General features: G+C 47.2%; 1 protein-coding gene across 1 annotated transcript in view; it reads left to right on the top strand.

Annotated features, from left to right (window-relative positions):
• Nucleotides 1-11,757, top strand: part of ENTPD3 (ectonucleoside triphosphate diphosphohydrolase 3) — a 29,361-nt gene extending 17,604 nt beyond the window's left edge. Inside the window, exons 5-10 of the mRNA XM_029071107.2 lie at nt 4,195-4,354; nt 5,933-6,166; nt 7,387-7,659; nt 7,798-7,908; nt 8,155-8,292; nt 11,478-11,757. Coding sequence (XP_028926940.1) covers nt 4,195-4,354; nt 5,933-6,166; nt 7,387-7,659; nt 7,798-7,908; nt 8,155-8,292; nt 11,478-11,714 — 1,153 coding nt within the window. The 3' untranslated portion in view covers nt 11,715-11,757. The remainder of the gene's footprint in view (nt 1-4,194; nt 4,355-5,932; nt 6,167-7,386; nt 7,660-7,797; nt 7,909-8,154; nt 8,293-11,477) is intronic.
• The last annotated feature ends 264 nt before the right edge of the window (nt 11,758-12,021 follow it).

Raw genomic sequence — 12,021 nt, 5'->3', positions numbered from 1 at the left:
TTTTAGTTTGGTTTTAGATCTCCAGAGAGAGAGAGAGAGATTAAGTTTCCAGAGAATTGCCTTTCTCTTGCTGATTTTAGTAAAAGGAAATGTTTGCTGGTGACACTGAAGAAAGAAGCTCAAACTTGCTGAGACCATTCATGGTTCTGCAGAAAAATGGTCTTTTTGATAAGTTTTCTAGGCACGTTTAACTGTAATTAGCTTATACTGTTTTTGGGGGGGTGTGGCCTTTATCTGATCTACTTTTGTTTAAATGCTTTTGGTAGATCTTCCCTACTCTTGGGTTCCCCCAAATGCAGAAAAGATAAGAGAAGCACCATGGCATAGTGGATAGAGCACGGGCCTAAGAGTCAGAAGGTCATTGCTTCTAATCCCAGCTCTGCTACTTGTCTGCTGTGTGATCTTGGGCAAGTCACTTCACTTCTCTGGGCCTCAGTTACCTTATCTGTAAAATGGGGATTGAGATCGTGAGCCAGGGACTGTGTCCACCCTGATTTGCTTGTGTCCAACCCAGTGCTTAGAAGAGTGCCTGTTATATAGTAAGTACTTAACAAATACCATAATTATTATGATCATAAAAAGAACTGAGGCACAGGCTGCCTCAGACATAGAGGTTGCCATTGCTTTGGACTACAAGTTGCAAGAAATAATTCTAGTCAGACATCCCCAACATGATCTGTCACATTCAATGCACGCCCTTCCTTGTTGTCTTTGTTTTTTGTCATGTACTTTGGATGTTAAAACAGAGTCAGGAAGGTAGCCTCTAAGTTTGTTGTTATGCCACCCTCGCCCCCAACCAAATGATTAGCAATAGATTGTCCTTGTATGATCCATTCAATTTGTCAATTTGTCCCAAACTGAAATGGTTTAAGGATTCCTTTTCCCAGAAAATTTCTCCCTTTTGGCCTAATTAGCCTAAAGAACACCACTAAGTCTTCCAGACCCTCCAAGATTTAGAAGCTCCGGGCTAACAGCCTAGAGCGGGATTCATGGATAAGAGAACTAAACATTGGAAAAAGGGGAGTTCATTGGATTGGGCTTTTCCTGATGATGATGCACAGTTTGGTTCATTTCTGAAGAGGACGGGAGAGCCAATATTAGCAATTTTAATAAGGAACCCAACAAATTTGAACACAGAGAATGAGGCAAAGCTTACCCTCAAATTATCCCAGGGCCTGGAGATGGCAGTGGTGACTCCTCAGCAGCTGGTTGAGATTGACAACGTGGGGAGCCTTACCAGACTGTTCTGAATTTATTTTTTATTCGTGGTTTCAGGATCCCAGCCCAATAGACCAGCCCTTAGCTCCTGTTGCACTCTTTGTACTTTGCAGCTGCCCACTTATCATGGTGTTGAAAGCAAAAGCCAATTTTTCAAGCCCACTTTCAACCTCGCTTCAGAAATGAGATAGCAGCTCTGCTTCCCTACTCCATTGCAAAGTGAGAAGCTTCCTGACCTAGTTCAGTGGTTGGTACAAAAAAAGGGCCAGGCATCTAGATGGGATCCTTATGGGAAATAGCTTCTCCCACTTCTCTGAAAGAACGGCCTGGTGGATAGAGCACAGGCCTAGGAGATAGAAGGACCTGGGTTCTAATTCCAGCTCCGCCACTTGTCTGCTTTGTGACCTCGGGCAATGCACTTAACTTCTCTGTGCCTTAGTTACCTAATCTGTAAAAAGGGGAAAAAGACTGTGAGCCCCATGAGGAACAGGGACTATGTCTGACCTGATTAGCTTGTATCTATCCCAGTGCTTAGAACAGTGCTTGAAACAAAGCACTTAACAAATACTGTCATTATCTAGTGAGGGCTCCTCAGTCAGGTCGTGGTGGTTGTACAATGTCACAGCTCCTGAGAGCCATCCTAACCTCTGAAATGGTGTCCTAAGGTTGGGATCCCCACTGTCCCCTGATGCCAGCTCCCAAAATCCTTTATGGGTATGGGCTAGTGAATAGATCCAACCCATGGAGAGCAGCTATCTAGTGTCTTCCAGCTGCTGCTAGGGTCAAGGGGATGTCCCTGCAGAGGGGCAGGGATTTGTACAGTTTCTGCAGTAGCAGATCTATATTAATGTCTGTCTCCCCCTCTGTACTGTCAGCTCATTAGGGGGAGGGAACGGATCTACCAACTCTAATAATAATAATGGTATTTGTTAAGCGCTTCCTATGTCAAGCACTGTTCTAAGCGCTGGAGTAGATGCAAGCTAATCAGGTTGGACCCAGTCCATGTCCCACATGGGGCTCACAGTCTTAATCCCCATTTTACAGATGAGGTAACTGAGGCAGTGAGAGGTTAAGTGACTTGCCCAAGGTCACACAGAAGACAAGAGGGGGAGCAGGGATTAGAACTCGGTCAGGTCCTTCTGACTCCCAGGCCCTGGTGCTCTATCTACTAGGCTATGCTACTTCTCTCAACTTTGTTATACTGTACTCTCCCAAGTGCTTAGTATAGTGTTCTGCATACAGTAAGCGCTCAATAAATATGATTGATAGTAGAGACGGGCTTCCAGAGATGGCTTTTACTGATGCATGCCCCCCACATTTGCTCTACTGTCAGGGGCTTTTGGAATGCAGAACCCCTTTGCTGCCTCCGAAGATCTCCACCACAAAATGAGTAATAAAGAATAGGCATCCCATAATGCTCCATGCACAAGGAATAGTTGGCTAATCATGTGCCTGCATGTGGTCATTATGCACTGATGCACTTGAAGTGTTATGCCACAAACCTTTCTTTCATCCCTGCAGGGTCTGCTCTTAAGATACATTGTGATAAGCACAATTATAAAAAAGCAAAGTAAGAGGAATGGATCATTCTGGGAAAACAAGTAATGGGACACTGAGTTATTTCACTTCTGGTTCACGGACTTAAGTTCCTGTCAAGTGAAGTCACTTGACAGAAGTCACGATCTCTGCCTGTCCTGTGAATGGGAAGTGGATCGGGACCTTGAACTAGTAGACAATGCCTATCCTTTCCCATCTATTCCCCAACCTCTTTCCATCACTTCCCTCCCCTTCTCCAGCCTCTATAGGCAACATTTGGACTTAAAAGGCCTAAAAGCACTGGAAAAATGTCAGCTCCTGTCCCTATTACCTCCTTTCCTAGAAAAGAATCAGCATGGCCTGGTAGAAAGAGCTTGGGCCTGGGAGTCAGAGGACCTGGGTTCTAATCCCAGCTCACCCACTTACCTGTGTGACCTTGGGCAAGTCACTTACTTCTCTGTACCTCAGTTACCTCATCTGTAAAATGGGGATTAAGACTGTGAGACCCACGTGGGACATGGACTGTGTCCAACCTGATAATCTTGTATCTACTTGGAGCTTAGTACAGTATGTGGCACATAAGTGCTTAACAAATACCACTGGAAAAAAAAGGTGAAACAGATGTGAAAGAATGAGGAGGCTTTGCATTGCTCCTTCTGACCAATGGGGCTCCCTGACATTTTGAAGCTAATCATTCTGCCACCTTACAAGTTCTAAGTGAAAATAGGCTGGTGGGCACAATATCTTTTATTCAGAAAACTAGCCTACTCTAGTCTGTCAAATTGTCATGGAGATCAACAACTGGCCAACCTACTGTTGGGGGAAAAGGGGCCTTGGAAACAGTACTCTATTAGTTACTACTGCCTGCTATACTCATCTTGCCTCCTCCTCCTTCACACTTCCCCCATTCAGATCTCCAGAAGGGCAGGCTGGATTGCTGGATAAATAGCACTGCATCATTCTGGGAAACTTGGTAATGGGGCTCAGAGCTTTGCACCTTGAGTTCATAAGTAAAAACCCTAGACAAGTGGAAAGTATTTAGAGATCGCAATCTCTAATGATCATACTCCTAGCCTGGCTGGTTAACTGAAGAGGGAAAGGAAGGAGAGGGGGCAGTGGCAATCACAGAGTGGGGAGAGGTGGCCATCATGCATGGTCAGTGAGCCCTTTTCCCCCTTGGCCACAATTCTATTGCCATGACAATCTGATGGGTTGCAACTGTACATTTATTGTCTTTGCTTTAAGAAACCTCTGCTTGCGGGCTGGAGGGCTGTGCATTATACCCAACTGTTCCTCAGCAAGGCTGACCCCGAAGGGGTAGTGGGACTAAAGTTTTCACACAAAAGTGACCGGCATCTTGTCGGTCACTGGGTTGAAGACATGTTAAGATACGATTGTTTTTCCAGGTGCTCAGTGTTTTGTATTCTGTGCATTGCGTAGGTTGCAAAATGAAACGGCAGCCAACGAAGTCCTTGCAAGCATTCAAAACTACTTCAAGTCCCAGCCCTTTGATTTTAGGGGTGCTCAAATCATTTCTGGGCAAGAGGAAGGGGTGTATGGATGGATAACAGCCAACTATTTAATGGGCAATTTCTTGGAGGTGTGTGGAACAACTGCATGATTTTTAATGTCACTGTTTAATGTCTCCCCCGGGGTCACAAGCTTGAGCAAGAGGGGCAAGCTCCCAGGGCTTTCTGTTCTGGGTAATTTCCATCCCATTCAGGGTCAGGAAGGTGCCCTCGAGGTGACTGAAGAGGATGGAAGCGCTAAGTGGCTGAGTGGGGCTGCAGGAAAAGCTTGTTACTGCATATAGTAATCTTGTCACTCATGGGAAATGTAAAACTTTCCGACCTCTCTGGCCCCAAAGGCCTCTAATGCAGAAAAGCCTCTGCGTAGCCACTCTCCCTGCCCAAAAGGATCCTGGGATTAACTCGGCAGTTCTTGTTAAAACAAACTGCAGTGTGAGTTTTTACCAGTGTCTGTTGAGCTGGGCCCATTTGGGACTTCTCTTTCGGTTTCTGGGGGATTTTAGTCTGCCCATTTGCCCTCTGTCCATACATACCCATTCTGTGGGAGCAGTGGGGGTGATCACAACTGACTGACATGGATTCCCATGCTCAGCCCAGGTCTCTGACAAGACCGGAGAATTTCTAATCAGGGCTGAAAAGATCCCAAATGGTGGCTTTCTGGCCAGTTAACCTTCTGAAGCCTACCTGTCTCAGTCCTCATCTCCCCTAAAATCCCCATCCTCTTTTTACCCCCTCCCTCAAAGTGAAAAGTTAGCACGCTACTTCTACTCCTATGCTGCAGTCATCTGACACTGTCCTTCCTTTCCCTGCCATCCATAAATCTTCAATCCCCTAGGCACCCCCATGACCCTCTCAACCACATCACCCACCTCATGTAGAAACAAATCTCTCCCGCCCAAGGTGACTCACAACCTAGACATGCATCTTTTCAGCAATATCAGGGTTTAAGATGCCCCCTTAACTAGCTGCAATTTAGGGCGCTCGATTCATGGTCCTATAGAGTCCCAGGGAGTTGTTTGGGCCCCAGCATGTGTTGCCTCACATGGAGTCTTAGGACTGGAATACCTTCTGCCTGGACCACTGTCCAGTGGCTGGGAGTGGCTCTTCAATGGCTCTAGACTGTAAATTCATTGTGGGCAGGGAATGTGCCTGTTATATTGTTACGCTGTACTCTCCCAAGCACTTAGTACAGTGCTCTGCACACAGTGCTCAAATAGTGTTCTGCACAGAGTTAGCGATCAATAAATAGATTGAATGAATGAAATAGAATTGACTGATTGGTTGAAATGGAGCCCCTTGTGGGACAAGGACCTTGATGGATCCAATTATACTGTGCCTTCCCCAGTGCTAAGCACACAATGAGCACTTAAAAGATGCCATAACTAATGCAGTGGAGGTAGGAGCAATGAAAGAGATGGGGGAGGGACAGACAGAGAGACAAGGGCTCGTCTGAGCGGTGTCTCAGTGCCATGCCGAAAAATCCTGTTGAGAGACCCTCTACCCAGGTCCAGTAGACTGAGCAGCTCTAGAGTGTTGCAGCGCTGAGTTTAATAATATCCTAGCACATCACCATGATGGCTAAAGGGAGACGGGCCTCAGAAAAAATCAAGGTGGGGTGACTCTGGGCTTGTTTTCCCTCTCCCATGTAGAAGAACATCTGGCACACCTGGGTCCACCCTCATGGAGCAGAAACTACTGGTGCCCTGGATCTAGGCGGGGCTTCCACCCAGATATCATTCACCCCAGAAGAGGGGGCAGCCCAGGGTCCCGGCGACACTGTCGAGGTGTCGCTGTATGGCTACAGGTACAGCCTGTACACACACAGCTTCCAGTGCTATGGCCGCGATGAAGCGGAGAAGAGGTTTCTGGCGATGCTTGTTCAGGTAACAGCAGGATTGGCTGTGGCATTCTTGGTTGTGTTTCTGCTTTCTCTGTGGTTCTCTCCTGGGCTTGGTTAGGTCCAGGGTGGTTATGGTCTCCTCTGACTGTTCTTATTCTGCCACTGTGACCAAGTTGACCCTCTGGCCCTGAGATTTGTGGGTTTAACTAGTGCAGCAGCAGTAAGGATAAATGGGTGGTGAGTACCTAGGATGTGGGGCACTTCTGAACTTGATCCCTTGGTTGTGTGAATCTTCCTGAGACAAAAACCAGGCCAGGGAGAAAGAAAACCATCTTAAACATCTCCTGGGCCCAGGTGAGGAATGACTTTGACTGGAGCAGAGGAGAGAAGACAAGCTAGAGGGAGAGGGAGGTAGGACAGGGGAGAGCACCCTTAGCCTGCCTCTGAACTAATAAAACTCAACTCCATAGTGGTGGGGGTTGATAGTGATTCCATTCTATTCTCCACCTTAGGAGTTCGTTTTTTTCAACAGGCTACTTCTCTGCATCAATCCTGAGTTTTGCTTAAGGGAATATATTGAATAAAAACACTCCAAATAACTCTTGTAGTAATTAATCTGAATCCCACAGTTGAGAGAATTTACTAAGAGACTGCTCCCACCCCCCTCACCACCCTCATAAAGTCTCGCTACTGGCTGAGCTGGCTACTGCCTACTGGTGGGGTCCCAGTGGGGTTGGCCAGACCCCTGGGTGCCCTTTACCACCTCCTCACCCAAACTCCAGGGCAGTTCCACCCCACCTTCCCACAGACCCAAGGCCTGACTGGATCCCAGCAGCTATTCCAGGGGTCTGCTTCAGGCCCAGGTCAATCCTAAAGTTAAAAGAACCCCTTGAGAGAGAGGAGAGATCCCACGACCTTCAAGAAACCCTAAAACCACCTCGCCCACCCAGTGTTCACTCATCAGGGAGCCGGCCTGAGTCTGCTGAGTTCACTTCCCTTGCCCAACTCCTGGGTGGCTGAAGGTACCCTGCATCAGGCCCGGTCCTGTCCCAGCCCCCGAGGGCTCTCACACGGGCCTCAGTGGCCTTGTATGAACCACATTTTGGCTATGGGAAGGGCCTAACCCCCAGCATTGTCTTCCTGTGGGCCAAGCCACATGAAACAGCACCTGAGGGTTTCTGAGCTGCCCGAGGATAGCCATTATGGCTCTCCACCCTCTACAGAATGTTATGACTTCTACGCCCTGCTGTTCTTCACCCACAGAATTCAACCGACAAAGCCAATGTCACCAATCCCTGTTACCCTCGAGATTACGAAACTGATTTTAAAATGAAGCACACATTTGGAAGTTTGTGCACTGAAGCCCTCCGACCAGCGAACTATGACCCAGAACACCACATCACCTTTAGAGGATCCGGAGACCCTGCGGAGTGTCGGGAAAAGGTGTATTCGCTGTTTGACTTCCAAGATTGTCACGGCTGGGATAACTGTTCCTTTGATGGAATCCATCAGCCTAAAGTTAAAGGAACATTTGTGGTAATACAGAAACCTCCACTATTTTTAATACTCTTTTCTTTTTTGGATGTGCTGCCTCTCACCACAACCACAACTCTTCTCTAGTTCAGATCCTGACTTAAAAATAAATACCCTTTTTTTGTCTGATGCTATTTGCAGGCCTTTTCAGGATTCTACTACACGGTCAATGCTTTGAATCTATCTGAACATTTTTCTCTGCACACCTTTAACTCAAGCACATGGACTTTCTGTTCACAGAACTGGGATCAGGTCAGTGTGTCTTTTTTCAGGGATGAAAAAGCAGGTCACGCGGAGAATACATCTAGGGGTGTCAGTAGAGGGTGAGGGTGCTGGCCACACTTGATATCTGCATTCCTCTGGTTGAGAAATACAGAATCTTCTCTGTATCACAGCTCCCAAGCAACCTTGTGATCTAAAGAAGGGTGAATGTTCCAAGTAAGGAAAGCAATAGGCAGGGCAATTATGCCTATTGTGCGTTTTCAATCTATTTTTCAGCTTCATCTGATACTGCCCAAGTTTGATGAAGTCTATGCTCGGTCTTACTGCTTCTCCGCTCACTATATCTATCACCTGCTCATACATGGATACAAATTTACTGGAGATTCCTGGCCTAAAATACACTTTCAAAAAGAAGTAAGTATAAGAAACAGGGGTCACTTCCCCCACCATCACTTTGCAGGTTTTTTACTTTGTTTAGAGAAAGACCATCTGGGGGAGGAAACCATTCTTTCATATTCAACACTAGGCACCCCTGCCTGAAACACCGTCTAATCTGAGCTCCACCACTCCAGAGTGGTTAGAGAGGGAAGTTCATTCATTCATTCAATAGTATTTATTGAGCGCTTACTATGTGCAGAGCACTGTACTAAGCGCTTGGAATGGACAAGTTGGCAACAGATAGAGACAGTCCCTGCCGTTTGATGGGTTTACAGTCTAATCGGGGGAGACAGACAGACAAGAACAATGGCAATGAATAGAGTCAAGGGGAAGAACATCTCATAAAAACAATGGCAACTAAATAGAATCAAGGCAATGTACATTTCATTAACAAAATAAATAGGGTAATGAAAATATATACAGTTGAGCGGACGAGTACAGTGCTGAGGGGATGGGAAGGGAGAGGGGGAGGAGCAGAGGGAGATGGGGGGGAAAAGAGGGTTGAGCTGCGGAGAGGTGAAGGGGAGGCGGTAGAGGGAGTAGAGGGAGAAGGGGAGCTCAGTCTGGGAAGGCCTCTTGGAGGAGGTGAGTTTTAAGTAGGGTTTTGAAGAGGGGAAGAGAATGAGTTTGGCGGAGGTGAGGAGGGAGGGCGTTCCAGGACCGCCGGAGGACGTGGCCCAGGGGTCGATGGCGGGATAGGCGAGACCGAGGGACGGCGAGAAGGTGGGCGGTGGAAAGAGAGAAGGGAGGAGAGGTAGGAAGGGGCAAGGGGATGTAGAGCCTTGAAGCCTAGAGTGAGGAGTTTTTGTTTGGAGCGGAGGTTGATAGGCAACCACTGGAGGTGTTTAAGAAGGGGAGTGACATGCCCAGATCGAATATACTAACTGCAGAGTGCTGGCATAAGCAGTGACAAAATACAATCCTCCAGAATCGTGTTTGCTTGGTGCTGTGGAATCCCAGAAGCCCACAGAATTTGGTGATCAATTAAATATAGAAAAAGGACAGGAGGAAGATCCTCCCCCATTGTTTCTGTCAAGGATGTAGATGTAAGTCTCGATTCCTCAGTCCAGGTTGACCAGAAAGGTGAAAGAAGCCACTTACCACTCATTATGAGCAGGGAACCTGTTGACTGACTTGTATTCTTCTAAGCATTTAGTACAGTACTCTGCACGAAGGAAGTGCTCAATAAATACGATTGACTGATTAACAAACAGTTCGTCCTCCCCTGCCGTACGTAAAACGGATTGTTTCACATAGATTCTTCTTACTCTCAGAACACAAGGTTTTCTTGCATGACTGATCAAATAATATTTTGCAAAATGCCTGCTTGTTCAAAGTCTGATCCAAAGATTAGAAAACAATTGGTACAAGGAGAAGTTAAAACAACTTGCGCTTTTCAGACTGACTTGCTGAAGTATCTTCCTAGATTATTTCAATGGATTTGGAGGTGCTGACCATGTGTTGGAGGCAGGAAAACATTACTCTTAGGGGCAGGGAATGTTTCTGCTAATGCTGTTGTATGGTACTCTCCCAAGCACTTAGTATAGTGCTCTATACTTAGTAAGTGCTCAGTAAATACCACTGATTGATTGATTGATTGGTAACCAGAAGAAAATTGATCCAAGTCGCATTTTACCTCAGAAGTGACTTGACTGATCAGTCCTAACCCTGTGAAAGAAATCGAACAGTCTCTGTTCTGGGCAGAATTTGGTTGGCGGCAGGTAAAGCATATTATGAAAAAGGCAGAGTGACTTTTGGAAGGAAATCACAGGAGTAAATTGCATCTGACCCCACCACTCTGAGGTTACTCCAGGCCAGCAGGGAATACAAGTCTATTTATTATGTCTTTTTCCGAAAAGGGAAATAAAATGGAAAGGTAGTTTCCCACAGAGAAAGCCAAAATCCCAGAGCTGGTCAGTGCACTGAGACAAATGTCCATGGGAGTGGCAGGAGAAACTCAGGGGTCTCCTTTATTAGCTGTGGGGCTAGCGGTCTGGCAGAGATGGTGGCACACGGCTCCCAAGGAAGAGATCCTACACCCCTGGTGCACCTGGTAAAATCAAGAACAGTACCCCTGGACACATAAGAAGCAGTGTGGCCTAGTGGATAGAGCACAGGCCTGGGAGTCAGAAGGACCTGGGTTCTAATCCTGGCTCCACCACTTGTCCGCTGTGTGACCTTGAGCAAGTCATTTAACTTCTCTGGGGCTCAGTTACCTCATCTGTAAAATGGGGATTACAACTGTGAGTCCCATGTGGGACATGGATCGTGTGCAAACTCATTAGTTTGTATCTGCCCCAGCTCTTGGGGCATGTAATAAGTGCTTAACAAATACCCAAAAAAGTAAAACAAGAAGGGAATGCGGCATGGGCTCCAATCAACTCTTTGACTGATGATGTATGGCCTTCTCATCAGGCAAATTCCCTATCTCCCATCATTTGGAACCTTGGAGTCAGGTCCAGAGAAGATAAAGCCGGCAATTTGGTCCAGGATTCAGCAAGACATATTATGCAAGGCCACTCTGGCTGGCACATCAGTTTCTGGTAATACCAAGGGCACTGATGCCCAGTCCCAGGGTGATGGTGACATTTCTGGTTTGGAAAACCCACTGCAGAGATAGTACCTGTGGTATTTGTTAAGCGCTTACTTTTTGTGCCTAGCACTGGACTAAGCACTGGGGTGGATACAAGATAATCAGGTTGGACACAGTCACAGTGCTTGGCCACATGGGGCACACAGTTTAAGTAGGCCGGTTATTGTATTGTACTCTCGCAAGCAGTTAGTATGGTGCTCTGCACACAGTAAGTGCTCAATAAATATGATTAAATGGTATTTAATCCCCATTTTACAATGAGAAACCTGAGGCAGAGAGAAGCAAGCGACTTGCCCAAAGTCATGCCTTAGACACAGCCTAGGGTGTCTTGCATGTCCTGCCTGCAAAGGCAGCAGGGACATCATGGGAGTCCCAGAATGGTAGCCAATAGGCAAAGATAGAAGCCCAGAGGAGCTAGCTATCTCATACTCCACGGCCAATTTTCTTCCTCCTATAGACCTACAGAGAAGGGAAGAAAAGACATCTGCTCCAGTGAGGCTATTACAGCATTTGGCCCATAACCTTTTTGTTGAGGATGATGGTGAGAGATGTCCTCTCTACTTTGCAGGTTGGTAACAGCAGCATAGCCTGGTCCCTGGGGTACATGCTGAACCTCACCAACATGATCCCAGCCGAGAGCCCTCTGATCCACGTGCCTATGAAGCCCCCTGTGTTTCTGGGACTGCTCATCATCTCCTCAGCAGTGGCCTTGCTCTGCCTGGTGTTCCTTGTTTACTTGTGTGTGGTGTCACAACTGCAGAAGACCTCTCGTCACGTCATTGACCACGGATTTGATGTAGAATGAACACCTGATGAATAGCCCTGAAGTCGGAGATGTGATCTTGGGGCTGGGGGGAGGGGAGGGCGGGGGGAGGGAACATCGAAGAACTCGAAGGAGCAGGGTGGGAGGGGCAGGGCACGCCACGGATTCCATTTTCCATTCAATTTGGTGTGGGCTGTGGAGGGGAGGGAGAGGAGCATTCATCAAGGTTGGACCGCTTTTGAAAAAAATAGCCTCTCACAGACCCAGTAAACCATCAGAACTCCAGTTGGTACCGGAGGGCGGCAGGACAGCGAGAGCAGGTTCCACCTCCACCTCCCCTCCCAAAGAT

The sequence above is a fragment of the Ornithorhynchus anatinus genome, chromosome 8 (assembly GCF_004115215.2).
Source record: "Ornithorhynchus anatinus isolate Pmale09 chromosome 8, mOrnAna1.pri.v4, whole genome shotgun sequence".
Lineage (NCBI taxonomy): Eukaryota > Metazoa > Chordata > Mammalia > Monotremata > Ornithorhynchidae > Ornithorhynchus > Ornithorhynchus anatinus.
Note: the sequence above shows the minus strand (reverse complement) of the source record. Positions and strands in the feature narration are given on the sequence as shown.